At 52.6% G+C, this 25304-nt stretch overlaps 8 protein-coding genes across 8 annotated transcripts; 1 reads left to right on the top strand and 7 right to left on the bottom strand.

Moving 5' to 3' along the window:
• Positions 1-447: 447 nt before the first annotated feature.
• PpBr36_06503 (uncharacterized protein) lies at positions 448-3495 on the top strand (the record flags this gene model as incomplete). Its single annotated transcript, XM_029893648.1, is given in 4 exon segments — positions 448-913; positions 1070-1084; positions 1096-1856; positions 1972-3495. The coding sequence occupies 4 exon segments, from the start codon at positions 448-450 to the stop codon at positions 3493-3495; spliced, it is 2766 nt and encodes a 921-aa protein (XP_029746241.1).
• A 2223-nt stretch (positions 3496-5718) lies between these two features.
• PpBr36_06502 (uncharacterized protein) lies at positions 5719-10782 on the bottom strand (the record flags this gene model as incomplete). The annotated part of the gene is made up of 6 exons (XM_029893647.1): positions 5719-6025; positions 7227-7660; positions 7796-8115; positions 8224-8865; positions 9018-10274; positions 10350-10782. The coding sequence occupies 6 exons, from the start codon at positions 10780-10782 to the stop codon at positions 5719-5721; spliced, it is 3393 nt and encodes a 1130-aa protein (XP_029746252.1).
• Positions 10783-12135: 1353 nt separating this feature from the next.
• PpBr36_06501 (uncharacterized protein) lies at positions 12136-13203 on the bottom strand (the record flags this gene model as incomplete). The annotated part of the gene is made up of 1 exon (XM_029893646.1): positions 12136-13203. One exon carries the CDS (start codon positions 13201-13203, stop codon positions 12136-12138), a length of 1068 nt encoding a protein of 355 aa, XP_029746024.1.
• An 880-nt stretch (positions 13204-14083) lies between these two features.
• On the bottom strand, positions 14084-14470 carry PpBr36_06500 (uncharacterized protein; the record flags this gene model as incomplete). Its single annotated transcript, XM_029893645.1, has 1 exon — positions 14084-14470. The coding sequence occupies one exon, from the start codon at positions 14468-14470 to the stop codon at positions 14084-14086; it is 387 nt and encodes a 128-aa protein (XP_029746251.1).
• Positions 14471-16821: 2351 nt separating this feature from the next.
• Positions 16822-17070, bottom strand: PpBr36_06499 (uncharacterized protein; the record flags this gene model as incomplete). The annotated part of the gene is made up of 1 exon (XM_029893644.1): positions 16822-17070. One exon carries the CDS (start codon positions 17068-17070, stop codon positions 16822-16824), a length of 249 nt encoding a protein of 82 aa, XP_029745541.1.
• Positions 17071-17994: 924 nt separating this feature from the next.
• PpBr36_06498 (uncharacterized protein) lies at positions 17995-18307 on the bottom strand (the record flags this gene model as incomplete). The annotated part of the gene is made up of 2 exons (XM_029893643.1): positions 17995-18111; positions 18140-18307. 2 exons carry the CDS (start codon positions 18305-18307, stop codon positions 17995-17997), a joined length of 285 nt encoding a protein of 94 aa, XP_029745542.1.
• A 2301-nt stretch (positions 18308-20608) lies between these two features.
• PpBr36_06497 (uncharacterized protein) lies at positions 20609-21262 on the bottom strand (the record flags this gene model as incomplete). Its single annotated transcript, XM_029893642.1, has 1 exon — positions 20609-21262. The coding sequence occupies one exon, from the start codon at positions 21260-21262 to the stop codon at positions 20609-20611; it is 654 nt and encodes a 217-aa protein (XP_029745547.1).
• A 2260-nt stretch (positions 21263-23522) lies between these two features.
• On the bottom strand, positions 23523-24227 carry PpBr36_06496 (uncharacterized protein; the record flags this gene model as incomplete). Its single annotated transcript, XM_029893641.1, has 1 exon — positions 23523-24227. The coding sequence occupies one exon, from the start codon at positions 24225-24227 to the stop codon at positions 23523-23525; it is 705 nt and encodes a 234-aa protein (XP_029745548.1).
• Between the last annotated feature and the right edge of the window lie 1077 nt (positions 24228-25304).

Below are 25304 nucleotides of genomic sequence, written 5' to 3'. Positions count from 1 at the left end.
ACGCGCATTGGACCGAATGTAGTAGTCACATACTTCTCTGGCTTACAACATCGATATCCTTGGATACATCGAGGCATCAGCCCCAGCCCTGTGCAAAGTCTAAAGCTGGTATATGTTGCTATGCTGACGGGTATACACCCAACATTCACAGTGTGTCTGCTTACTTGGATAGGTTCAAAAACGCAGAAACTTCTAGCCTCGGTCTGCTGTCTTGTGGCAGAAAAACCCCGCAAATGTGTTTTTTTTTTTTGTTGTTGGTAGGTTCGGAGTAACATAAGCATCAAGATGTTGCTTTAGATGCTCGAGTTAATTAGGGGGAGTTGCCATCCTCCTGCCCACCCCCCTCTCAGCTCGTATTTTCCACGGCTCGTATTTGCCTGCCTTGCAAAGACGGATCTGTTCTATTCTCATCATACAATCGTATCGTCTTCCCAGAACACTTACATCATGGTTTCTCTTTCTTGGCACCAAGCCAGCCCCGGTTTACGTGGTGAGGTGGATCCAGCAATGATGCGCCACAAGTCAAGGCACTTCACAACGCTGGTGGTTTTCATGGTCTACCTGGTCCTTCTACTCATCTCGTGGGTGGCGGCCTGTGTCTACAGTCTGAGGCCATCCCTCAGCACGAGCGACTACGAGGATGCCCAGGGAAAGCTATCCCCAGAAGCCCTGCAGTCGGTCACGGCTTGGACGACAGCCATAAGAGCCCTCAACACCGTGGTTGCCATCTCCACCATCCCCGTCGTCTCTGTCATCCTGGCCCATGCTGCTGTGGCTTATGCCCAGAGGCAAAACGAATCCAACAAGCTGAGCCCCCGACAGCTTCTCTCGTTGGCCGACGAGCCTTGGGCTAGACTCACGGCCAACCACACCTCTGGCTTTACCCTGCTTGGCCTGATGCTGGTGACATATTGTAAAGTGCCTTCCGTCTTAGATCCTTCGGGCCGGTCCTGATCATGTTCGTCTTGTTACTAACTGGCGCAGGTATACTGCTCTCTTTTATCATGGCCGTGGCAATAAAGCCCCAAGAACTGAGAGTTATATCTTGTCTTGACGATCCCGCCAGAAGATTCGACGGACCGGGGTGCGAGCCAGGAATCCCCTCGACCTTTATGACGCTAGGGTTTGACCCAACGCCAACCTCTGTCGACCAAGTACCCCGAGACCAGATCGTGAAGAGGGTTGCAGACAAACTGGTGACTGAGCAACGTGCTACCGAGCAACCCTACTTGTGGCACGACTACACAGAGGGTACGACGGGCAGGCCCGAAATCTCTCAGGTTCATACGCTGTCCAGCTACCTCGACAACCCAAACCGCGGAAGCAGCTACTTCGTGTCTGCGCTCCCGTCGACCACAAACACCGGCGTGCTGCGCGAATCAGCCATGCGCCTCCGGTCGTCCATCGCGTGCGAGACCATCGGCTACAGGTCCTATCCGTCGTCGTGTAGCGGGCCACAGTCGTTCGAGGGAGCCTTTCGGAGCGCGGGCGTCCAGGTCAAGTTTTGCGTGCTCCAAATGTCGACGACGTTGGACCCCGGGCGGGATCGTCGGCAGATGCGCGAAGAGCTTTTCCTGGACAGCACCATACCGGGCGACAGCGAGATCAGGAACATGGCGGCCCGCGCCAACTACACCGCCCGATGCACTGCCAATAGCACAAGGGACTACTTTGAGCTGCCAAACTCGCGCAGCGGGACTGGAACAGCTGAACCGTTGCATGCCCCGCAGGGTATAGGAGAGGTACTGGAGCGGAGGAGCAATGATGTTCGAAAAGTCAATGTTGATGGCGATGGGGGCGATGGGGGCGATGGTGGCGATGGTGACGACGACGACGACGACGACGACGACGACGTTGTTGGTGATGATTATAATGACGATTATAATACTATTTTCAGTAACAGTACCACGTACGTTCTCTTTCCCGTCCCGATCTCAAATGTGGCTAGCCGTCGATCCGGTCTGCGACCAGTACGAAGAAGCTGACCATCTCAGCGACCACCACCCAAGGCCAGGCTCCAGAGCGACCACAGCTCCCGTCCAACAAGCCCCGGGACCGCTTGCTCTTGCACTCCTGGCCGCTCTGGGAAACGACTCGTTCCTGGGGCTGGCAAGCCGTGCCGAGGGCACCGACGAGCGCAACGACGCAGCTCGCCTGGCCGCGGCGGCATCGATATGCGCACGAGGTCTGCCCCTGTGGTCCTTCACCAGGCAGAACGTCTCAGACGCCTGCGCCGGCCTGTACGACGCGGCCGTCGACTCGAGCGGCGCGTCCACGCAGTTGAGAACCTCGCCGAGCGTCCGCCTCGACGTGCTCGTGGCGTCCTGGTTCGCCGCCCTCAACCCCAAGGGACCCCAGGGCAGAGCGACGGCCGAGTCCGCCCTGGCCGCGGGGCTCTTCTTCGCAAGCGAAGCGCTGCTCACGGGCGCCGCCGAGCCGGGGCCGAGCACGCCGACGGTTCGCGCGAGGCAGTCGTCGGGCACGGTCGAGGAGACGGCGCCGCGGCCCATACACTCGGCCATGGGCACGTCGATCATAAAACCCAGCGTCGCCTCGGCCGCCGTCGGCATCCTGTCCTTCTTCCTCGCCGTCGAGGTGCTTGTCCTGGCGGCCCTCAGCACCACGGCCTGCTGCTCGCGCACCATCGGGACCCGCTTCAAGCCGGCCACCATGCTGTTCGCCGGCGCCCAGCTGCGCGACGAGCTCATCCCTCCGGACAAGGCCGCTTCCATTTCCGAGGAGGCGCCCGCCGAGGCCAAGGTGCGACGGAAAAAGACGACTGCGGAAACTCGCCACTACTCTCCCAAGACGCCTGTCGTCCGTGGCCACAGGGCGAAACCTGGAAACGCGGGTGAGCAGCCGAGTCTGAAGAAAATCCCGGCCGGCGGGAAAAGGGCTGTTTACAACAAAGAGCGTGGATCAGAGGATTCGCTGGTCCGCAAGTCCACCAGGGAGGGCAGCTCTGGAACCCCATCGAGATCGTCGTCAATCTCGAGCTGGGGCTATTCGTGGAAGAAGCTCGCGACGCCGCCGCACTCGGGGCCGGAGGTGCAGGGTGCAGACGCCGAGTCCACATGGTCCCAACAGTCGCCCAGAGGACGTTCTAGCTCAGGACGCCAGCAAGGCAGGCAGCAGGCGCAGCAGAGCCAGGGCGAGGCAGACTCGGTGCCCTCTCCGGTCGAGGAGCCGCACCACTCATTGCCGACCTCACCTTGCGTCAGGACCGTCTCGTTTGCCGCAGGCAAGCCGGAGACGATAACCGTTCGAAGAGAGAAATCGTCGCAAGACCAGTCGCCGCGTATGTCAGGGGCGGAGGCGGAGGCGCCCGAACCGGAGCAGGATGCGAACAAAACTCGACTGCGGGTCTCGGGGCCTTATTCTGGCTTTTGCTTGTCGCCGACTTTCGGCGAGACCGTCAACCCTGCGTCTGAGCGTGCGCCTGCCCGGCCTCTGAAGGAGCTGGACATGGCTCACCGCAGAGGGTCGACTGAATAAAGTGGTCTTGTCCGAGTTTCGGGGTTGGACTGCGGATGTATAAGGGGGCAAGGATCATGGTTGGGCTGTTCTGTTTGCCAACAAAAACATGATTGGCTGGAAGGAAGAAGGGAAAAGGAAAATGGCGGTTGAGAATGGACAGAAAAGGAAGAGAACTTTGTAGAATAGATCTATTTCTAGTGATTTCAAATTTGACGCACACCGGCAGCCAAACTGGAGCCAAATAAGAACACAAGTATGTTACAAACAATGCATTAGCCACCAAACAGTGAGCGAATTGCTTGTTTACAGAATTATACTCTACCACACCTGGAGAAAATGGGGCGACGCAAGATGTTGCAAGGTGAAATATCTACCCAAGATATACGACCCCTTTGGAATTTGCCCGCCATGGCCATCCTGTGTTGCTTGGGGACGATATTGTCGGACAGAGTCCAAAAGGGATACAATATGGACTCCCACTCCTGATGGCATATGGACTTTTGAACCTTTGTCCGGTCGTGACGGTAGACTGAGCCATGCCATGATGCATCAGACCTACCTACTTAGTCCCTTCCGAACCCATCTACCTGGCTGTTTTATTTCCTACAAAATTTGATGGACATATTTTACTTGAAAATTCGAACTTCTCAGCAAATAACAGTTGGTGCGGAACGTCCCCAGCGTGGACCCCTTGGACCGTTTGTAACGATTTTTTTTTTTTTTTTTTTTTTTTTGGGTTAAAAAAAAAGCCGACAGTGAGGGTTCTGTGCGACTTTCGAGTGCAAAAAAAACAAGTAACTATTTGGCAATCGCGTCGCGTAGAACTTGTGGTTTGAGGGGCAAGAAGATATCAAATGGTGGGTTTTGGAGAGAAAAAACCTCAATCCACATTTACACACCCACAAGTTTACTTCCCTTCCACTCCAAGTCTCAGAGTATCCACCCAAGGTCGAAGCAAGTCTGGGAAGCCGCGATGCAAGGAACACAGTGTCACTTTCCTTTCGCTTCCTCATCAACAGCTCAGCTCGCTTAGCTCAGTTGGTTAGAGCGTCGTACTAATATGTCTAACACACATACCAAGTAATGCGAAGGTCGCCAGTTCGACCCTGGTAGTGAGCATTTATTTTTGTGTTTTTGCGTAACACCGCCTGTAACTACACATGTAGTTTTCTTTTAGAACCTGGCAATGACGACGAGCTCCCTTTCGGTTCAGTGAGTGGGATGCTTTTCTAATCCCCTTATAAGACGTTACTTTACTTGAGGGGATGCTTCTCAAGGCTAACGAAAACGCGGAACGAGACGTATCGTCGTAGTATAAGCCGCAACAGATTGGTTTCGACCACGGAGACTTCCATACACTACAAGATCTAGACGTCATCTTTACAAACACGGGACTGCTTTGTTCAAATCAGGTTCATGCCCCTGGAGAGAAGCTTCAAAGCAGAGTTGGGCTTTACTACATCAAAGCAGAGCATTTCCCATGTGAGTATCGGTGAAATACAATACGCATAGGTGGCATTCTTTCTATTTAAGCTTCAAAAGCTGCACACACTCGCAAACGCACATATCACTATCAGCACTTTCAACCCGACTCGATATCAACCTAGGTCCAAATGTGACGCTGCAAAGAAAAGGGGACCTTCAGATATCTACGGGAACCTTCAGGCACTAGGCTTTCTCTTGCGTTAAAAACTGACCATCATATCGCATTGAGACTGATGTACTCAGGCGTCACAAAACAATGCTGGTTTGCACAGCCGGCCAATGATTTGGGTACTGGGACTGTGTATTTATCTTGTTTGCAACTTGAAGGCGCCTCGCACAAGCGAATGGGGTCCAATTATGAATCGTCCATGATGATTTAGTTCCCTTGTCTTCACCTCTCCTGTCAACACTTCGCTGGGTGAACTGAATTCGAGTCCGCTTGAGCAGAAGCTCGTCAGTTACAGAACCATGTTCATCCTTCTCAGCCTTTTTACGTGAGAGTTTTCGCTTATCATTAACAGACAAAGGGGTGTGATGTCCCGACCAGGCAATTGACGTCTAGGCGCATTAACAGACTGTTGATATTGCGCCTCATGGTTCTGGGCAGCAGAGGCAGACAGTTTGCCGACATCTCTAGTAGTCAAAGTGCAGCTTGAGTCTGACAGAACAGAGTTTTTTTTTTCGCTTTGGGTTGTCAAATAGAACGCCCGACCCTTACCCTGAACCCTGCATGCTTTGGCCCAACGGCATTGGAGCTCAAGAGCCGTCAACCACAGGGTCTACAGTCTTCCTGTCAAGGTTCTTCAGATGATAGTAGCTAGCCGGAGGCCGGTAGATCTCGGCGACTTTGGCCTCCAAGACGTCCACATCATCCAGACCTCCGCTCGACTGACGTGCCGACTCGAGCACGTCTAGGCCCTGCCGGGCGTGGGAGAAGCGCTCGATACCGCGATCGCCGACGTAATCGTTCCGAAGCAAGAGGAAGGCTAGACAGGCTGCCTTTGGGCGCAGATTCCACTGCGCTATGAACTCGCTCAGGTCGCGGTTCTCTTCCTCGTCCGTGCTGCCCACGTTTTGGAAGATCAAACGAACCACCTGCGAGATGAACTGTCCGACATGAAGGTGCTTGTCGTCGTTGAACTCGTCGGTGCATCGCGGTGGGAAAAGAACATAGGCGTAGTTGTTGATCGACCGGCCGAAGATGGAGCGCGCGTTCTCGTATCCAATGGCACCCAACGTGGCCGGGGAGCGGAGCACGCCGTCCGGCAGAGAGGTGCCTTGCGGCAAGCGTCCCTCGCTGGTCCACTGAACAAACCACTTCTCCAATCGCCTCAGCTGCATATAGTCGCAGAAGGAGTCCCTGACGTGGATCACTTCCCAAGTGACTGGATGGGTTTGGCCGGCGCGATGGAGACGCCCTGCGCATTGCAGTGTCAGGTTGGGATTCCATGACTCCTGGATGTGGATTCCCCTATGGCACTGTTTGTGAAGATTAATGCCGCTTGACGCGACCGTCATAGAGGTCAGAAATACGTCGACCTCCACGTCGGGCCGGTTGAACATTTCGACGGCCTCGACGCGGTCGGGAATGAGTGTGGCAGAGGAGATGTTCAAAACCCGGGACCCGACCTCGACGAGAAAGGCGTGCAAGTACCTAGCTTATGTTAGTTTATGCTTTACCTGCTGGGGAGCCCGGAAGTGGCATGGGTTCTGCCGGATTGGGAAGCTCAACAGGTGAATTGGGAGCAGACTTACATCTGGCAATAAGGATTCACGACCACCAAAAGCACTCGCTCACCGGCCGAAACGTAACCGGAGACTTTGGAAAGCACTTCGGCCATACTAGGCGAGCGACCGGCGGCCCACGTGGTGACGTGTGCGGGGCGGGTATAGGGCATCAGATATTCGCGCTCGGCCAGGCTAAATAGATAGCTGAGTCCTCCGTCCTCTTGGTTAAAGGCCTGCATGGCTTTAACGTGCTTGACACCAAGGTTAGGGTCAACAAAGTCATGGTTGCGCAAGCTCAGTCTTTTTTAGCATGGCTACCTCGGCGGCAGAAAGGCCCAGCCTCGAGGTTTTCTTGGTAGCTTCCATAATCTTCTTGAGAGGTATAGTCGCCAAAGGATCACGCTGGGCACATTCCGGGTCGAACATCAAATCGTATGTGCGAGCACAGAATGCTATCGAGGACAACCACCCGGTATGCCCACAGGTTGACGTATCCTCCGTCCACTGTTCGCTTGAGCGCACTGCTACTCCTGGACTTTTCGTTGTCGTCATCGTTGGCTTTGCGTGGCAGCAGGTCGTTTTCCTCGATTGTAGCGCCCCTGGTGGCTGAAGGTATCGGGTCGACGTCAGAGGTGTCTCGAGCCATAGCTTCCTTAAAAAACGAGCCAAGGAAGAAGTCGGACGAGTACGCGGTGTGCTGGCGGTCAGCAGATCCCGGCTTGTGGCCGACCTCGATGGTGCAAATGGTCAAAGGGGGGATGGTGGTACCGGGGTATACCACTTTGCCATTGTTGAGAGTCAGCGGAGAGTGTGCGTGTCTCCGGCTGATCAATAAGGTAGCCAACTTTTCATAAACGAAGTCGCGCTCTGCTGCATTCGACCGCGCCACCTTGGCCGCCACTCCCGGCGCCATAAAGAAGAACTGGTTCTTTGCTGGGTCGGTCTGGTACCAGGCTTTGAGCTCTTGAAACTTTGGGTGGTCGGGGGTAACGGTTTGGCCTCAGATGGTGCCAGTGGTGCGTTTATCGGTAGGCTCAATGTGCTCGCCTTCCCCTGAAGCGGACAGGCTGGCTGGGGCAAACGGGTCATAGTCTTTGGTGAATACTTCTACAGGATTTCCACTGATTGGGAGTTGGGAGAATGGTATACCCGAATGGTGCACCATAATGGTGTTCAGACTGCGCATCTCCTGAACCGAATTCAGGATCGGCGTTGCGGATACCAGGAGCAGTCCCGCGTCTTTAGTCCGAGGCAAGAGTCTTGCAAGTATTGAGAATGTGGACCTAGAGTTGCGGAGAGTATGCGCCTCATCAAATATGAGGAGGCTGAATTTGAAATCAGCCCCCTCAAGCTGGAATGCTCTTTTGAGGAGATACGTCGTCTTGTAGTGTGTGGGCAAAGTTCCGTCGTCTCGCCGCAGGCTTTCTGGTTGCGGATGTCGACTGGGGATGAATGGCTTCTAACCATCGTCCACTTGTCCCTCTGCGTCCGCGTCCGCGTCCGCTTCTATAGCGCCTGTCTCCAAGTACTCACTGTGCCGTTCGAATTCAGCGGCGTCATCGCCCTCTTGTATAGCGGGATTGTCTTCATGAGCAAACAGGTCTTGAGCCTCTGCCGCCTTCTCGTGCGATGTGTTGGAGACGCTCAATGAAGCCCGCGCAACGATAGCCCCCCGTTGCACCGGCTGATTTCTTGACTTCTGAGATGTGTACGTCACCGTTTGGCCGTCTTGGTACCGGAAGGTCGCGTCCCGAGAGAGCCACCTCAGCTGGGAGGTAGAGTATGAAGTGATCAAGACCTGGGCTCCAGTTGCGGGGTCCTTCCGTTTGGCAATCATCCGCCGTACCCATCCTTGATAATCTTTCTTGTCAAGGGTTGCCGCTTTCAAAGAGGGTGTTGCTGCCTGCTCGGCAGTGCCAAAATACACCCGTGGGAACAGCAGCCCAGCAAAGTTCTTGTTGCATGCTTCGAATGAGTCCCCGATCAGGTGTGACGGTACGGTCACAATAATGGGATGAAACTCAAAGTTCGGGTCGTTCTTGGACGCTTCCACGTTTTTCTGGTGTGTTGCCTCCGCAACAGCCCAGTAGGTATTGGTTTTGCCAAGACCGTACGAGGTCGCCAAGATGCACCCCCTGATAGGCGACATGATGGCGTCCATGGCTATTGATGCGTCTACGGGCAGGCGTCAGTATGATGCACAAACGGGGTGATTAGAAGCTAGGTGGTGGTGGTGGCTGGAGTTGGAATAATGGTCACCATTTGCGAAATGGAATCTGCTGGTAGGGGGGGACTGTCTTTTTTTAGCGGGGACGACAATGACTTACCGTATACCTGATGTGGCATGAACTCGAAACATTCCTTGATCAAATTTCCCTCGCTGTCCTTCTTGTTTGTTACCACTTCAGTGTTGGACTTGTTGAAGGTAAAATCATCCCCGCTTGGATCCAGCGCCAACCACCTGCAGACATTTGTAATGTCCGTCTGGCGAGGAGGGCTGTTGAACATCAGACTGCTACCAACAAATGAACGCTGGCAGTCAAGCGTTATGCTTTCACGTATGTCCTCCACGCTTTGCTCCTCGTTCTTTTTGTGCTCCTGGGCCACCAGCTTTTCGATGAGGGGGCCTTGAGACTGGATAAAGGATTCGACCTCAGCCTGAGGCACGGTCTTGATGAACCGCCGGGTGGCTCTTGTGCCAGGCGCAGCATTAACGGCTGGCCGAAAAATGTCAGTGACAATGCCGGCGACGTGGTCCAGGGTCTTTTTGTCCATAGGCACTTTGAAAATGCTGCTGCCCTGGGCGCCTTGAACTGATTTGCGTGCCGGGAAAGGATTGGGTTGAACACTGGCCAGATACATTTGTCTCTTCACGAATAGCTCGTCCATTGCCTCCGTATCGTGGTCTTCTGGGGCCTGGGACAGACTAAAGCTTTTGAGATACTCGAGAAGCTTCCCTGGGCGAACGCGGCTTTCCCTAAGAATTTTCTTGATCTGTTGCCTTAAGTCCATCGACTTGCTGTCGTGAGTGCTTTTGCCATCCTTGTCGTCTGCGACGCGGCCCAAGGTGACCTCATCGGCCACGTGCAATGCAGAGAGGCAGTTCCTGGGTACCGCCCGCTCTTGCTTGATCACGGTACGGTTTAAAGTAAATGATAACACGGTGCAAAGTGCCACGACCCAATCGTGGGTTGAAAAGTCCATGATTCGGATGACGCCCGAGTCTACATTGGAGTCCGTAAGCTGCTCAAAGTAGAAGCCGTGTTTGGCAGGGTCGTTTTGTCTAGGAGTGTAGCCAGTCCGCATGTTACACAGTAGATGGTAAGCGTAAAGGACGTAAGTGCCCCCGACCCATATCATCTTGTCGTAGAGTTTGGGATTTTGCATGCTCAAAGTTGCGTAGTATGGCTCAGAAGGCAACTCTCCACCGCGAATGATCTTGGAAAGTGTGGTTTGGAACTCCGGGGTTGTCAAAGTTTCAAGGGTTGAGACAATCTTGAAGATTTCGGGATAGTTGGTCACCACCCTTTTGTAGTGAAAGGTGCATAGCGTCAGTGTAACAAGGGAGTGGAGCAGACGGCTGCCTGTCATCGCAAGGAAAATATTAGCATTTCCTCGCACCTTCTGGAAGTCCGGGGTGGGAAAACAAGCCAGCTCACCCTCGAAAACGACAAAGGATGACGCACAGGCCTGGCTGCGAAGTTTGAGCAGAGACCTCAGGAAACCAAGCGGCTTCAACTTGTCCCGTTTGACGTCAAGCATCAGTCGACAGCCCGGCAGGAGACCTGAGCCCTGGAGAGTCGTATGCCAGTGGACCTTGGCAGCCTCGAGCGAGGATTCCCAGCTCTGGTTTCCAAGGAGTAGGTCATCTGGGCAGTCAGAGGGTGTGAAAAAATCAGGCGCTGGATCGTAATTGTTGTCCATCCACGACTGCATAGGGAAGATCTCGGCCGAATCGAGAGGCCGGTGTAGGTGCTGGTAAACAAACCCAGGAGGGATTGTGTTGCTGGTGGCATCTACCTCTTTCGGTTGCTGGCCCTCATCGGGTTGGGAGGGACCAGCCGCAGAGGCGGCAGTATCTTTGTGTGACATTATAGCTCGATGTCACACGTCAAGCAACTAGAGAGCAAGACTGACCTGCATGTGCAGACGACAGGGAATCTATCAGTGCGTAAAAAGAAATTGCTGGCGTAACTTGCAGATGTAAAGGTTTGCCCTAAGTCGAGGTGAGGGCAAGGTGGGATTCACCACTTGACAAGATGAAATGCTGTGCTGTTTGCATCAAGAAAGAAAGGTGGTGGTGGAAAGGGACCGAAAAGGAACGAGACGAGAAATGGGAAGCGAGTTGATATAAAACGGTCAATTCTGCTGAGTCAGCTGCAGACAACTCCCAAAGACAGAGGCCTATCTAAGGGAAATCCCGCTACCAAATCACAGAAAATGTTTCTGGTACCTGCTGGAGGCTTGGCCATCGTCCAAGGGACCCAAGAGAGGCTCGGTTCCCTATCAGTGCGCCCTCATTTGGACTATTCAGTGCTTCCTCAGGTATGCTGGCACCCCTTAAATATCGGATATCCTCTTTTGCATGGGTTTGTTATGGAGCTTTTAACAGGATATGGTCATTTGGTTGATGGGCAAAGGGAGGGGGATATTATTCAGGCTTGATAAAATGGTTAAAAGAGGTCGGTCTATTTGGGCTTGTTTTCCCATATTTCTCCCTGCTTTTTGCAAAGGTTGTCCTGCTGTATTATTTGAGGGTAAAGTGACCGTCGGTCGCTCATTTGCGTCCTATTTTAACAAGGAATTTGCTTTGTTTTACTGCTTTAGTATTTGTTCTGCCGATTTTCATGCTCCCTCATCTGATTCTTCATATATCCCGTATGCCAGCTCGCCTTTAATGCTTATTATGCCGTTGGTATCTGAATCCTAAATTTTTTTTGTTTTTTTTTTTTTTAAAAAAAAAAGAATACTGTTTTTTTCTCTCCAGTTCATACGACTTTCCTACTTTCATTTTTTTCATTCATGTTCAAAAGTACTTTTATCCTCATGCAAAATCACGGACGAAAGCATCATAACCATTCCAGGGTCCTGACCGTTTGGGAAAGTGGCACAGGGCTACAGCACAGGTGGGCGCCGGGCGTAGGTGGGGTTAAGGGCAGCCTGGCGACCCTACAAAAAGGGAAAAAAAAAAGAGGAAAAAAAAAGAAAAGGAAACAAGAAACTTTGACATTGGCCTTGTCACCCAGCACGCTAGGAATGCCAGCATTAGTTTGTCTAGCCTTATTTTGGCACCCGTTGTTGGCAATCAATTCTTGACAGTCATGCCATAATTCAATCCATTCACTTTTACGGCACCATGATTACATACAATATAGGTACCGAGCGAGCCCTCCGATTCATCGTCAATCCACCCGTCAGAAACCTACAACCCTGCAAGCTTGCCATCTAGCAAAGGGTCCTCGGTCCATTGCCAGTCAGGCTCCAGTTCACATTCGTTCCGCACGGCGACTCCCTCACGGACGTGTTGTCGACCCGCAGAGTGATCCAGAGGTCGCGGTTGTTGGGGAACTCGGACCGCGCCGAAACGCGCACCTCGCCGCCTCCGTTGACGGTGCCACCACGGATCGACAGGTTGTAGCAGTTCTCGATCAGGATGGCGTTGTTGCCGTTGTTGGCCAGGTCGACGGTCCGGATGACGGCGGCGCCGGACTGGGACACGCAAAAGACGCCGCGACCGCCGCCCCGCGAGATGACCTGGTCCACCCAGATGTTGGTGTTGTAGTTGCCGTTGGGGTTCTGGCCGTTGTTGTTGGCGAAGCGCAGCGTCGCGTACCCGGTGCCGGCGCCGACGTTGTTGCCGTCGACGATGCCGATCTGGGCGTTGCGCGTCTTTTGCACCAGCAGGCCCGACTCGCCGACGTTGCGCGCGACGACGCGGTCGATGACGAGCCCGTCAATGTTCCACGTCTCCACCGCGTGGCTGCCGGCGCCCGTCACCGTGATGGTGCCCATGCGCACGTTGAAGTTGTCTGGGTTGTCGCGGTCGAAGCGAATCCCCAGGCCGCCGCTGAGGTTCATGGTGATTTGCCCCAGCGTCAAGTCGCGCGTGCCATGGAACCGGAGCCCAAAGTAAGGGTTGCCCGTCATGGTCAGGTACGGGATCTTGACGCCCTGCGTGTTGAGCGACTCGATGGCACCGCGCCCATTCCGGTTGCCGACGTTGATGGTCCCGCAGCCCTCAAAGGTCTTGCCGCTGCTGATGCTGATGGTGTTGGCGCCGATGGAGCCCGACGCTATGACGGAAACTCGCTGGCCGCTGCCGATCGAGTCGAGCGCCGCCTGGATCGCCGCCCGATAGTCAGAGCCCGAGTACACCGTGTTGGAGCCCCGGACTGCCTGGAAGCTGCTGCCCGAGCCCGTCACGCGGGCGTCTGGGGTGCCGGCTCCGCACTGGGCCTTGACGGCTCCAATGGTAGCCAGCACGGTGGCAATGAACGAGGTGAAGCGAGCCATGGCTGTGTAGCTGTGATAACTTTCTACTCGAGACCTGGCGTGCGGTGGCGGGCTACACCACGGCCCTAACCTGAGCAGCGTGTGAGCATTTTTTTGCCCATCTTATATTGCTCCGCCTTGTTCAGTGAGGGGGTTTGCCAAGGATGCTGTCCCGGTTGATTTACCCCAGAGAATACCACCTTCCGGTAGATGAACCTAGCCCCGAGCTCCTGTCTTGGGGATTGATTGGAGGATCGAGTTACCCCGGTTGTTCATATTCCGCAATTTCGCATAAACTTTTCCGGCTGCAACGATGACGGCTTGCAAGGGTCGGTCCATATCGCAATTGTTTCCCAGTCGGCTCATAACCCCCGTCGCCACCTTGGTTGATTGGCGCCCAAGATCGAGTCAAAATTTTTCACATTTGGAGTCCTGACTGGGCAGGCGCATCGTCTTTCTTGGCCATGCACCTTTCATTTACTGGTGACAGTGGTACTCGGAGAAATCACTCCGCTCAACCCCGAGACTGCGCCTGTTGACTGCTTCAAAAATGCCCATTAGTCAGACAAGCAACAAGAAGGCAGGCTTTTCGGTGCCACTTCACGACGTCCTAGAATTTGGAGAAATTTCTCCAGTGACCCTGATCACCAAAAGTATCATCATTCAGTACTTCTAGCTGATACATTGGCAGGTTGGCAACTTTCAAAGGCAGAGGCGATGCATTGCCACAAATCTGCACTACTATTTCCTCATGCAAAGCACATCATCTTATCCCCAGACGACTCCAAACTCCATGCCCAATGACCGTCGATAACCAACTCCAGAAATGCAACCGTGAAAACCACAACCACCAGTGCTAGCTTGACCACTTGCCCTCCTGCCCGAGGAACCATGTGGCATGCTAGGCCGACCCTCTCGACGACTTCATCTGAGGGTCCTCGTGCGACCCATCGTCCTCTTTGACCTCGCCGTCCTCAACCATTGTCGACCCTTCAAAGTCCTCCTTCAGCGTCTCGTCGCCGATGTCATCTTGGTTGGTTTTGAATGGCTTCTTGTCCAAGTGACTGGTTCGAAGGCTGGCGTGGTCCCAGGGCCGCCCGTCCTCGGACTGGGCCGTCTTGTGATCTCGCTTTGCTGTCGGCGATGACATGATAGGTTTGTCGATCCTGGGAATGAGGTCGACGTTCTTGAAGGCCCTCTTCTTCTTTGGGGCCCACTGGCGGCTGGGCGAGATGGCACTAACCTGGCTGGCCAAGATGCTGGAGAAGTTCTGGGGCTCGGTACCCATTTTTCTCTGCTTGGTGATGCTTTCGTCGAGGTTCGAGCTTCCCGATCGGGTCTTGTAGGGGGGCCGGCGCAGTCGGCAGGTTGGTGACTGGTGCGCAGACGGCCAATTTCAAGTTGAGCTTAGGGACAGCCACAGAAACTTGACAAGGACGGATGAAAGTATGTAACCAATATTCTACTTGGTATCGATACTTGTTGAATCTATTGAATCTGTCAAAGGTCAGCCAAAGAAAGATCAAAGATGGAGATGGGGTTGATAATAATTTAGCAAGGCCAGGTATGAACTTGCCTCTGCTCTTGAATGGTTTCCCAAAGGGACAAGATTCCTCTGCTGAAACAGGAAGGGATGTTACAGCTGTCTCGCAGCGGAACATATGGGACGTGGATCGACAAGAGAAGCTACGAATGGGGGAAACCTCTCCTTAAATAGTTTTTGTTTCCTTCTTTTTGTCACAGGAAGCCGACGCCGGTTCGTCTTGCAGATAGATGGGCTCGAGGTCACGATAAGCTTCCCGGTGTGTACGTACAGCTGCCGACATGGCCATGCACTGCAAGAAAAAGAAAGAAAGAAAGAGAAAAAAAAAACAGAAAAGCAGAGGGTTTTCGAGCTAGCTGAAACTATCTCCGGCAGAAAGACATGTGCTGTTGAGGGCCATGGCAAGAGCTGCCGGGCTGTGCAAGTTGTTTCGCTCGGTGTTTGCGAAAGAAATTTAGAACGATATATTTGAAAGGTATTGTCAGACATCACCAACTCTGTGGCTTTTCTCTCTCTCTTCAGTCCCGACTCCTCGTATCATCGGCAAACAGAGCACTAACAGGAGACGCGAGGGCCCATTTCCTTCAACATCAAAAGTATATGAATCCACATCCGAAGCCAAGGCAAATCCGACACCTCTTTGTCTCCCCATCACATTCATCTGGTCACTCAACCAATCCCCCCCGCATTTGACGTTGGCTCATTCATCGTGCTTGACGCCACAAATGGGCAGGCAGCATGGCGACGACTCTCGGCAGGATCCTTCTGGGCCTTTCTGTTACTCGCACTCGTGATGCTTGCGAGTCAAAGGGCTGCTCTGGCAATCACTGTCCTCCTCAGCTATGTGTAAAATGCCATGTTGGGCGACTTGTAAGTAGCGTGGCGAGGGTTCCACGTTGCAACTCATATATCTGCAAGGAAGGGATGAAACTGGGAAAAGTATGGAGACAAGTAGGAACGTGTTAGCATATCAGAAACCTGTTTGCGGTACGACATTTACCCAGATGGTTCAGGTCGAAGCTTGTGACGTTTAATGGATTGATGAATACTTTCCATGAGCTCATGAGAGTCCCACACGACATCGCGACATCTATGACAAGACAGATATTGTTTCTTGAGAGTGTCCAAGAGAAGCAACAGTCAAGTTCTACCTCGGTCGGTCTAAGCCATTACAACTCATGGCTTGCCATTCCAAAGCTATGAAGGAGTGTGGATGTCCCATAAAAATCGCTCCAAAGTCAATCACCCTGACCCCAAGCATCACACCGTCTCAGTGTTCAATCACGAAGATATCGTCATGAACATGTTGCAACGGTGCCAGATCTTGGAACTGATTGCCTGAAGTCTCCGGTATAAACCCCGTAGAGTGGGTAGTCGAACTTTGGCCTGCGATTGGATTCGGATCGAGTAGTGTGATATGATTCTATAGGCATGCTTCGGTGGGAAGAGCCTATGGTTCCCTCGGACTCTGACTTCGATGTCTCGGGTCGAGGTTCGTGTGACAGACACGAGACTTACAATACCGTTGATTCGGGGCCGTTGCGAGGAAGAGGCTGAGGGAGGTCCCCATCCGAGACTGTCACTTATCAAACCTTCTAAAGAAGCGTTTTTGGAATGTTGGCGGCCTCCGGTATCATGAATGTGGCGCCTTTCATCTTCGTCACCGATCGGCCACAGCTCAAGTCTCTGTCGGCGTGGACTGGGGATCGATTTCTCGTCAGGGAGGGAGATTTGCAAGCGTTTGATAGGGTGCGAGGGGATCTGCGCTGCTAATTTGCGTGCCCTTTCCCTAAACTTGTCAAATTTGTCTTCGTTCAAGCCCAGTATGTCCTCCAGCCTTTCAACAAGAATATCGGGACGGTCAGGGAATGCTTCGTTGTCACTACTGTCTTCTTCCGAAGAATCGTCTGCAGGTTTGAGTCGGACATCGTGGAAGCCAGCGAGATACTTTAACATTGTCCGCCGTCGATCCGTTTGGGGATCCCTCAAGGAATAGAACTCGTTTGCATTTCGGCGAAATTGCGAAATTTCGGGTTCAACAATGCCTTGTTCAGGATGATACACAACGACAGGGCCGATGGGGAGAGATGGATTCTTTAAGGCGTTGTTCCGCATCCACGCATTGGATTGACGGATCTGGGCTTCAAGGCGCTGGAACTGGGCTTGACATCGTCCTTGACGAGGTCTATATTGTTTTTGAGCTCCTGCGGCAGGTTGCCGACAGACTCTCGAACGGAGATGAACTCGGCGCTCGGCTGCTGGTCCTGTGAATTGCGCAAGTCGATGTAATCGTTGCGCGAGAGTAGCTCACGATGAGACTCAGGAAGAGAAGAGGCTGATGTCATGATTTCATGATGTCATGACGACAGCAGTAGTGGAAGCAATCATGTGGTGATTGGATATTCGTAATTTCGACGTTGTAGGGTGATGACTACATTTGCACGCTTGGGGATGGCGGATGGTCAGTACTTGTTGGAGGAGGGACGTTGATCGCAGTCTTGAAGGACCGACCGAGACCCCGGGAGAGATCAAGTGCACAGTCAATCCTCCTGGCCAAGCAAGTGACACCCGCGCAATTGAGGAGATGGGCGGCATGTTAGCCAATCCCCCCGAAGCTACAGTGCTTGACGCACAAGTGGACATGCCGCTGAAGTGGCACCTGTTTTGTTTTGTTAGCATTTTCTGATACCCTCAACACAACCCACCCACATGAACGCGCCCACGCACCGCAAAAAACGGGGTTTTTTTTTTTGCAAGGAGGCTATGGGAATAGAATAAGCTTATTCGAATCGCGGGGAAGATCGTAGATCACGTGCATGGCTGATTGGAACCGTAGATCAGATAACCGTCTGCTAGTGGGGTAATAGAGATATAGTGGTGCTGTTGCACAATTGAATTAATATATATAGGCACAGCAATTATAACAAGTGTATACGTTGCCTATCTACCGTCGTAAATAGTTGCGATTGCAATTGTGCCAACGGCGAATAAAGTGGTTGTACTTGTAATGATTATGTGGGTTGGGTGAGAGATGCGGAATTTACTTAAGGTCCGGGATAAAGTTTGCAGGGTGGCTAAGTTGAGGGTGCCGGTGTAATAAAAGTAACATTATTTCTTATGTTTTTATCAGCTCTAGATAATGTAAATCACATTCAAAACTAAAACACTTGCAAGCTATATAAGCGAACGAGGAACGCGAAAGGTTTTTCACATTTTAAATGACTTAATTACAAACGTCTGTCTCTCTCTCTCGCTTCCGCCAATTTACTCTACTCCGCCTGGCTATCCCCTGCCGCAGCCGCCTCCGTCTCCCGCATCCTCGCCGCAGACCTCCCCGGCGCCCTCTCCTTGTGGCTGAATCGCTCTCCCGGCGGCGGCGGCGGCACCTGTAGCTTTTTATGCCATTTGGACAACCTGGTCTGGGGCGGCCAGGGCTCGGAGCGTCCCTAAAACCTGGCACCGGCGTTCAAGGCCCTGTCGCGCAGCGCTAAAAACCACGAGTGTACGGCCAAAACGTATTCGTGCACCGTAACGGAGGCGCCGCTCGTTTCGATTTGCATCCTCGCGCTGGCCCAGGGCCATGGCGAGCCGCGGCATTCGAGCAGGTACGATTCGCTGATCTCGCCCAGGGGGGGTGTTCACCGAAACGTTCCCGGCCGAAGCGCGCCACGTATTTTGCGTTATCGTCCGCTTGGTAGCAGTCGTAATGAAAATCGATTTACAGCCCTTCCCGATTTTCGAAACACGAAATTTTGATGTTTAAAACGGTTGTATCGAATATCGTAAAGGATTCGAACGAAACGGGGTATCAACCCGGAATCCTGTCAGGTTTAAACTGGAAATAGGGCTCCAGGACGTCGGCCGGTTCGTACTATGGGTTGGGCGCGATTTGGATGGCGCTTTCGAACGGTCCATTGAACGTACAAAAAAGGTGGTTTCATGGTTGTCGACGCATGTTTTACGTGTGGGTACAGCCAGGCACCCGTATTGTCGACGGGAAGGCTGTAAATTTCCACGGTTTACAATGATTGTGGGCCGAATGGAAGGTGCATGAAAGAAAGGGCTTGATGGGTGCAAATAATGTGGATAGTTGTTTTGGAGAATGAGGCTTTTATTTCCCCAGATCAAATGTCAGGGGGAGATATATATGCAAGGGTAAACATATAAACTGCCATTTTCCCTGTCGCCTTCAGTCTGACCTGCACTAGTATCCTCTTTGGGGCGGAAGCATTGCCCCAGTCAATTCAGTGATTTTGATTGCCTGCGGGATTGTGCTTTGTTGGTCCCCTCAGGATGAGGTTAAACAAAAGGAGTGATTTTTCTAACCGTAACCATTTTTTAGGGAAGCCGTCCTCGTTCGTGGAGTACTCCTCGGCGGAGGAGCTGGTGTCGGCGGCTTCGAGGCGGGGTTCGGTGTAGGGTTTGTCGTTAGATTGCGGGAGAACGGTGGTGTGTGGTATCTGTAAACAATTTAGGAGGATGTGTGGGAGCATGGAGCATGAGCCGTCGTTTAGGTAGAGCGCGAGAGTTGCCATGTTTGCTTTTCTTTTCTGTCCGTCGGTGGATTTTTGGTGGTGGTCTCAAAAGTCAGACTTTTACTTATTTAATCGATTGTGTGCTTTCAAACCCTGCCCTTTTGCGTGATTGCAGTGCAAAGTCTTGGGCCGTAGGTGCTCTCTAGTATCTTTTATATGCCTGCCTCTAAGCATGCAAATCCGGAATGTAGAAATCAGCAAACACGTTTGTGATCACTCCGACTATCCGCAAGTAATGTTCCACCAGCAACAACAACAGGATCAGCAACAACGCACATCCGGGCATAAAAGTTGAGCACCGTTCCTCTACCGCCGACGCCCACCATGGGCCGTCATGGCGCCAAACCGTGTTCTGGTTTGCCTGGGGACAAGCGTGCAAGTTCTTTCACGAACTTAGGCAAAATTGTGCCCCACGTCCAGACTGACATGTCCATGACTTCTCGCCCGTATTTTGTACGCAAAGACGGCCTCGCATATGTCGATGCCCGGATGCAGGTTCTTGCCTCGCGCCGTGGCCATGAAAATCTCCACATTGTGGCATATGTGAGTCATTCAATGACATTAGCAACAGATGAAGACTCTTTAATTCCTGAGATCGATGACATCCTGAAATGGGGCTCTGGGGTCTGGAACTGCCTGGCTTCTTTCCATGGCGTGATCTCCAGTCTACACATTCTGACATGGAGCCCATGGTGCAATGCAAAATGGTAATACCAATGAGACTCGAACATTCGCTATTTATAGCCGCTATGGAATGCGCCTGATCTGCTATCCGGCTCTTTTCAGAGGTTTGCAGGTATTGGGCAGCAGCATGGAAGCTACAGTTCAGGGGGAAATGGACCGTGAGACATAATAAGAACTGATGCCGTAACGGAAGAATTATACCATTGTCCATCAGCAACCATGCCACAGTCAGGACAGGCCTTTGATATGGGTCTCGGATCAAGATTCGAGGCTCGCACATGTAACTTACATCAAAGCTATGCTATGTAGGGTTCCTGGGACCGGGTGATTAGCTTTGGGGAAAGGTCAATGAATCGGTTGAACAAATATTCAACTTGCAGGTGAGGTTAACAAAACAATATACACCATGAAATAATCATAGGCACAGATTTAGTCTTGCAGAATTTACAAGGACATCTTATTTTCCATATATCATCAACATTAACCTCAGATTAAACAATAATTAGGCTCGAAAGCAGCAGCTTTGAACCACCCGTGGATATTACCCAAGAAAAGAAATAAAAACCAACACCCAACAAGATCTGGTGGATATCGTGCGTCCCAGGAGGGGAAAAGAAAACAAACAACAAAACCAATAACTAGAGTCATTTCACAAACTCAAGATCTACAAGAAAGCAACGGCACCAATAAAGGCAACGACAGCCGAGAAGCCCGAGACGACCTTGGCGGCGCCGGCAGTGACTGGAGGCGAGGTGGTGGTAGGCTTGGGAGGGGTGGGGGGAAGGCCAGTGCCGGTGCCGACGGGAGGCTTGTAGGTGGTCGTGCTGCCGGTGCCGACGGGGGGCTTCTGGGTGGTCTTGGTGCCGGTGGGGTAGGGGGTGGTTGGGGTGGTGGGCTTGCCGACGGGGGGCTTGGAGGTCGGCGTCGTCTCGTCGACGGGGCAGACGGTGGTCTCGACGATGACGGTGGTGGTGGTGTGAGGCTTGCCAGGGCACTCGGTGACGGTGGGAGCACAGCTGGTCACGGTCACGATGAGCGTCTTGGAGGTGGTCGAGGTGGTCATCTTCACCGAGCTGCTGCTGCTGCTGCTGCTGCTGCTGCTGCTGGCGGCGGCGGTGGTGGTGGGGGTGGTGGTGGGAACGACAGTGCTAGACTCGTCGTCGCAGTCCTCGGTGCTGCTGGCGGCCGGAGTAGTGATGGTCGGAGGAGCGGTGGTGGTGGTGGTCAACTGGACAGCCGAGGTGATAGCACTGGACGGCTTGGGAGGGTGGGCGGCAACCAGGGCCGCGGCACCGAGGATGATCATGGCAGAGCGCATTTTGACTGAATGTTTTTTGTTGATGATATACCGAAAAAAAAAAACACAATAATGGTTTGGAGAAAATAATAAGGCTTATAAACGAGTGAAGCCTGAAAGCAAAGCAAAGATTATTACAAGTCTGAACGAGTGACTGTGGTTATGTTTGTTTGTCTAACAGAAAGCAAAAGGATCAAGAGACAAGTGTTCGGGGTCGCTGCCTCCTTATAGACAGCGAGTTCAGCATGGCATCAAAATACGATACACACTCGAGTGAAGGGAAATTAGCCATGATCCTTCCGTTACCGCTTGGATGAGCATTTTCCTAATCGAGTTGTGAATGGTCCGACGGAACCCCCGGTCAGAACCCCCCTCCATCACACTTACACGCAGTACTGTGATGGTGGTGCTGGGCTGCATGGCATTGGTGGGATGCGATATGCCACTGGTGAGAACCCCTGGCCCGTTTGGACTGGGGGAAAGTGCCCTTACAGAGCGGTAAGGCGAGATGGTATCGCTAGGTGAACCGCTGGTAAGCAACCGCCCGACTCAGCCGAGAACCCTGACACCACAACGATGCAGGGGGTTTACGTTACGTGAAAGCGCAACACACCACAGCCCCTGTTTTGTTTAATTTACTGCAGCGCCAACCAGAACCAAGCAATCGAGGATGATGGCAAGGCGTCTTCAGGGTTGTAGAAAGTCGCCAACATTACCATTTCCGAGCAGCGCCTTGGAAAAAATGAAAGAACATTTTGGAGTGGTTACACAGCGGAATAAAAAAAAAAAATCCCGATCGATTGATTAGGCTGCAGAGTTTCCATGATTGAAAACGGCAAAGGAAGGGTTTGAATAATGTTCCATGGTAAGGCTAGAGCTTGTAAGCAAGCAAATGAAAAAGAAAGGCCCATGGTGGGGTTCTTACCAGTCTTGCAGTATTACTGGTATAATAACAAATAGTATGGTGACCCTGAGCAGATGCTCCTGCCCAGCGCGGAAGGTGCCAAGGTGCTGCTGCTGGCTTGTCAAATCCTTAACAGCAAATCCGGGGGAACGAGGTTCGAGCGCGTTTCGTGACTGTTGTGGCCGCTGTCTACAAGCATTTTGCGGGCTTTTCTTCTATACCTCATCCTCACCCCTGCATTCTATTGCAATTCCCTCGCGGTAGCGAATTTGGAAAAAGAAAAAATGAATATACGACACCAAAGCGTATTGGTCGTTGTTGCTCAACTAATCCGAGGCTGAACACGACAGCTGACATGTTGGATGGTACTCCGCCTCCAATGGCAACGAGCGACTGACGGTAGCTATTTCGGTATCGCGCAATTTCTGCTGCTGACAACCCGCAGCTCGCCGCCTCTGTCTGCTCTTTGGAGGAGCGGCACAGCAAAACAATGTAATTTCCCTGTACAAGAATCGGGGCAAAGTCTTGGGGGTCGACGATGGATGCGGTGTACCGTTTGCATCGATCCCTTCCCCCTCAATAGCATGCCATTTTTTTTTTTTTTTTTTTTTTTCCTGCTCATGCACGCTGACGGGTCAAATTTGGGGGAGCTTGGACTGAGCCGCTCCCCCAAGGAGGTCAATAGATTTCAATGCAGGTACCAACGCAAGAAAAGCTTGGCCGGCGACTGCACGAGATCATTGCATCCATGTAAGCGCGTTCATCACCACCATCACAGCTCATGGAGACAATCCTGTTGTGATATATGCGCCAACTTGTTTTGTCGTTGGCTTTGAAACATTGTTGGTTAGCTTTGTAGGTTCAGTAGCAGCCGTCACATAGTAATTGCAATGGCACCTCGTGCACGGCCTCTGAAAACGTTTTCCCTCTCACCTGTTTTGAAACATTTCGCTTGTTCGGGCCAACGGCTCGCCCTGCCAGCAGTGGATTGCCGCCAAGGGCTTACTTGGCCAGGAAATTAAATGGTACAACCGCCGTACACTGGCTGTCACTTTTATCCTTAAATAAAAATCAAAGCGCTGTGGTCGCCAAGTCGGACCTAGCAGAGGAAGCTACCTGGTAGGAACAATTTTGGCCGAGATGGTTTCTTGGGAATGACAGGGGGATATGCAGGGAGGGGGAATAATATCGATTGACAAAAAAAGAAAAAAAAAAAAAAATCCTCGGTGAGAAGCTGGGCGCCTGTCAGCATTGCTAAATCTGGAAAAGCGCCTGGGCCGTCGCAACCAAGACGCCAAAATTAATTTCCAAAGACTCAAAATGTCCATTTCTATCGCAGTTCTAAGTCACCAATTCTAGACTAGAAAGCACATTAAACTAAGTAGTGGGCTGCACGGGAATAACGCCCGGTCCCTTGCCTCCCTTGGGCTTCTTGGGTACCTTCTTCATGTACTGCGCCAGCGGGGGCTCTCCGAGCGTGGCCGGGTCGGGCTCGGGCACGCCGCACCGGATGCCCATGCTCCTCCAGACGCCTCCGACGGCGCGATGCTCGGGCATGAAGACGACGATGTTGACAAAGTTCTCTTTGCGACAGCCCGGGTCGCTGAACAGACGCGCCTCGCACCCGTCGGCCTTGTTGGAGATGAAGACGCCGCAGTTGGCCGTCTGCGCGAGGTCGTAGCACCGCTCCCCCTGCGACGCCAGCGCCTTGCCCGACCCGGGCAGTTCGATCACGCCCATGGCCGGCCCGCGGCAGTTCTTGGGTCCCGGGACCCCGTGGTATATCGTCGCTTGGATCGGCAGCGTCACGGTGCCGTTGTCTCCGGGCGGCTTCTTGATGGTCACCTGTCCGGTGTCCTGGTCGACCGTCGCGCCGCCGTTGTCGGGCGAGGGAGCCTGGATCGGCGGCTTGGGCTCCGCTGCCACCTCCAGCTCCTGCGTCGGGCCCATCTGTTGTTGCTGATCGAATTGCGGTAGCTGAGGCGTCGGGACGGGTGTTGCGGCGGCCAGCGTGGCAAGGACGGCCAGCAGGAGGAGCACCAGGCTCACTCCGCCGGATTGCTGCTTGATCATCGAGACCATGATGCGACGGCGATGGCTGCGGCTTTGCGCATTATCCCGCTCGTGATCGAATGGCGATGGGGATTTTAGACAAACAAACAAAAAAAAACCCTCTCCTTTCCCCGGGAATTGGAATCGAGAGCCAAGGTCTTGTCCCGATGGTGAATTGTGCTTGGCGCCAATTTTTTTCAATTGTCAATCGATTGTCAATTGCGCTTTGCCCGGGCCGGGCCAGCTTTTCCATTTTCCGTCCTGGCGTCTTTTCGCTCTTTTCCTTCCTTGTTGGAAGCGGATTGTCTCGACTCGTCCAAAGTGTTTCAGAGTTTGAGGGACCCCGCCTCCACTCCCACCCCAGGTCGCAACGGGCTTACTCTATTGCGGTCATACTTTCCCAGGCAGGGATATTCCAAAGGCTGCAGAGTGCTTGTTCTAGGATCATGCCGAGTTTCGTGAATAAGGCGGATGGATGGGTGATAGGTTTGTAAGAGGCATCCATCACGTTGAACAATGATCGCCGAAGCCGAATGAACTTGTGAGCTAGCAGTAGTTGTTTATTTTGTCGTGCGTTCTCAGAGTTTGTTTTGACAACTCACCATTCTTTCTTTCGTTACCCTAAAAATGCTCTAGATCTAACTAACACAGGCTCTTTCCCTGGCAAGCGCACAAGTGCGGTCATCAAGGCAGACAGACTCTTTTGGCCGGCAACAAAATTATATGACGCTGAAGATATGCTTTGCTCATCAGCAGTCCCGTCATTTCTCTTGTCACTGATGTAGCAGCTCAGTTCGATATATTCCTGCTCACCTCCGCCGACGTCGGAAGTAGCTCCTCGTGTCGATGCAGACCGTCATAGTTTGCAGTGATTCACACCGCCCCTCCAAGTACTTTGAAGTGCAAAAAAGGTTCGAGCCAAGGCGCTGGTAGATGCAAACTTCGATGGCTACTCCAAAAGGCTTTGTTTGGAAGACTTTTTAGTTTTGGCCTACAGGTTTGCGTGGGCTAGCTCTGATCTTTGTTCCTGTATTCAATTATGCAAGACTATACAATTCCCCAAGATCCAAATCCGTATTGCGTTGATTAGAGAAAAATGAGTTCTTC

This window comes from Pyricularia pennisetigena, assembly GCF_004337985.1.
Source record: "Pyricularia pennisetigena strain Br36 chromosome 4 map unlocalized Pyricularia_pennisetigena_Br36_Scf_6, whole genome shotgun sequence".
Lineage (NCBI taxonomy): Eukaryota > Fungi > Ascomycota > Sordariomycetes > Magnaporthales > Pyriculariaceae > Pyricularia > Pyricularia pennisetigena.
This window is presented reverse-complemented; position numbering and strand designations above follow the sequence as displayed.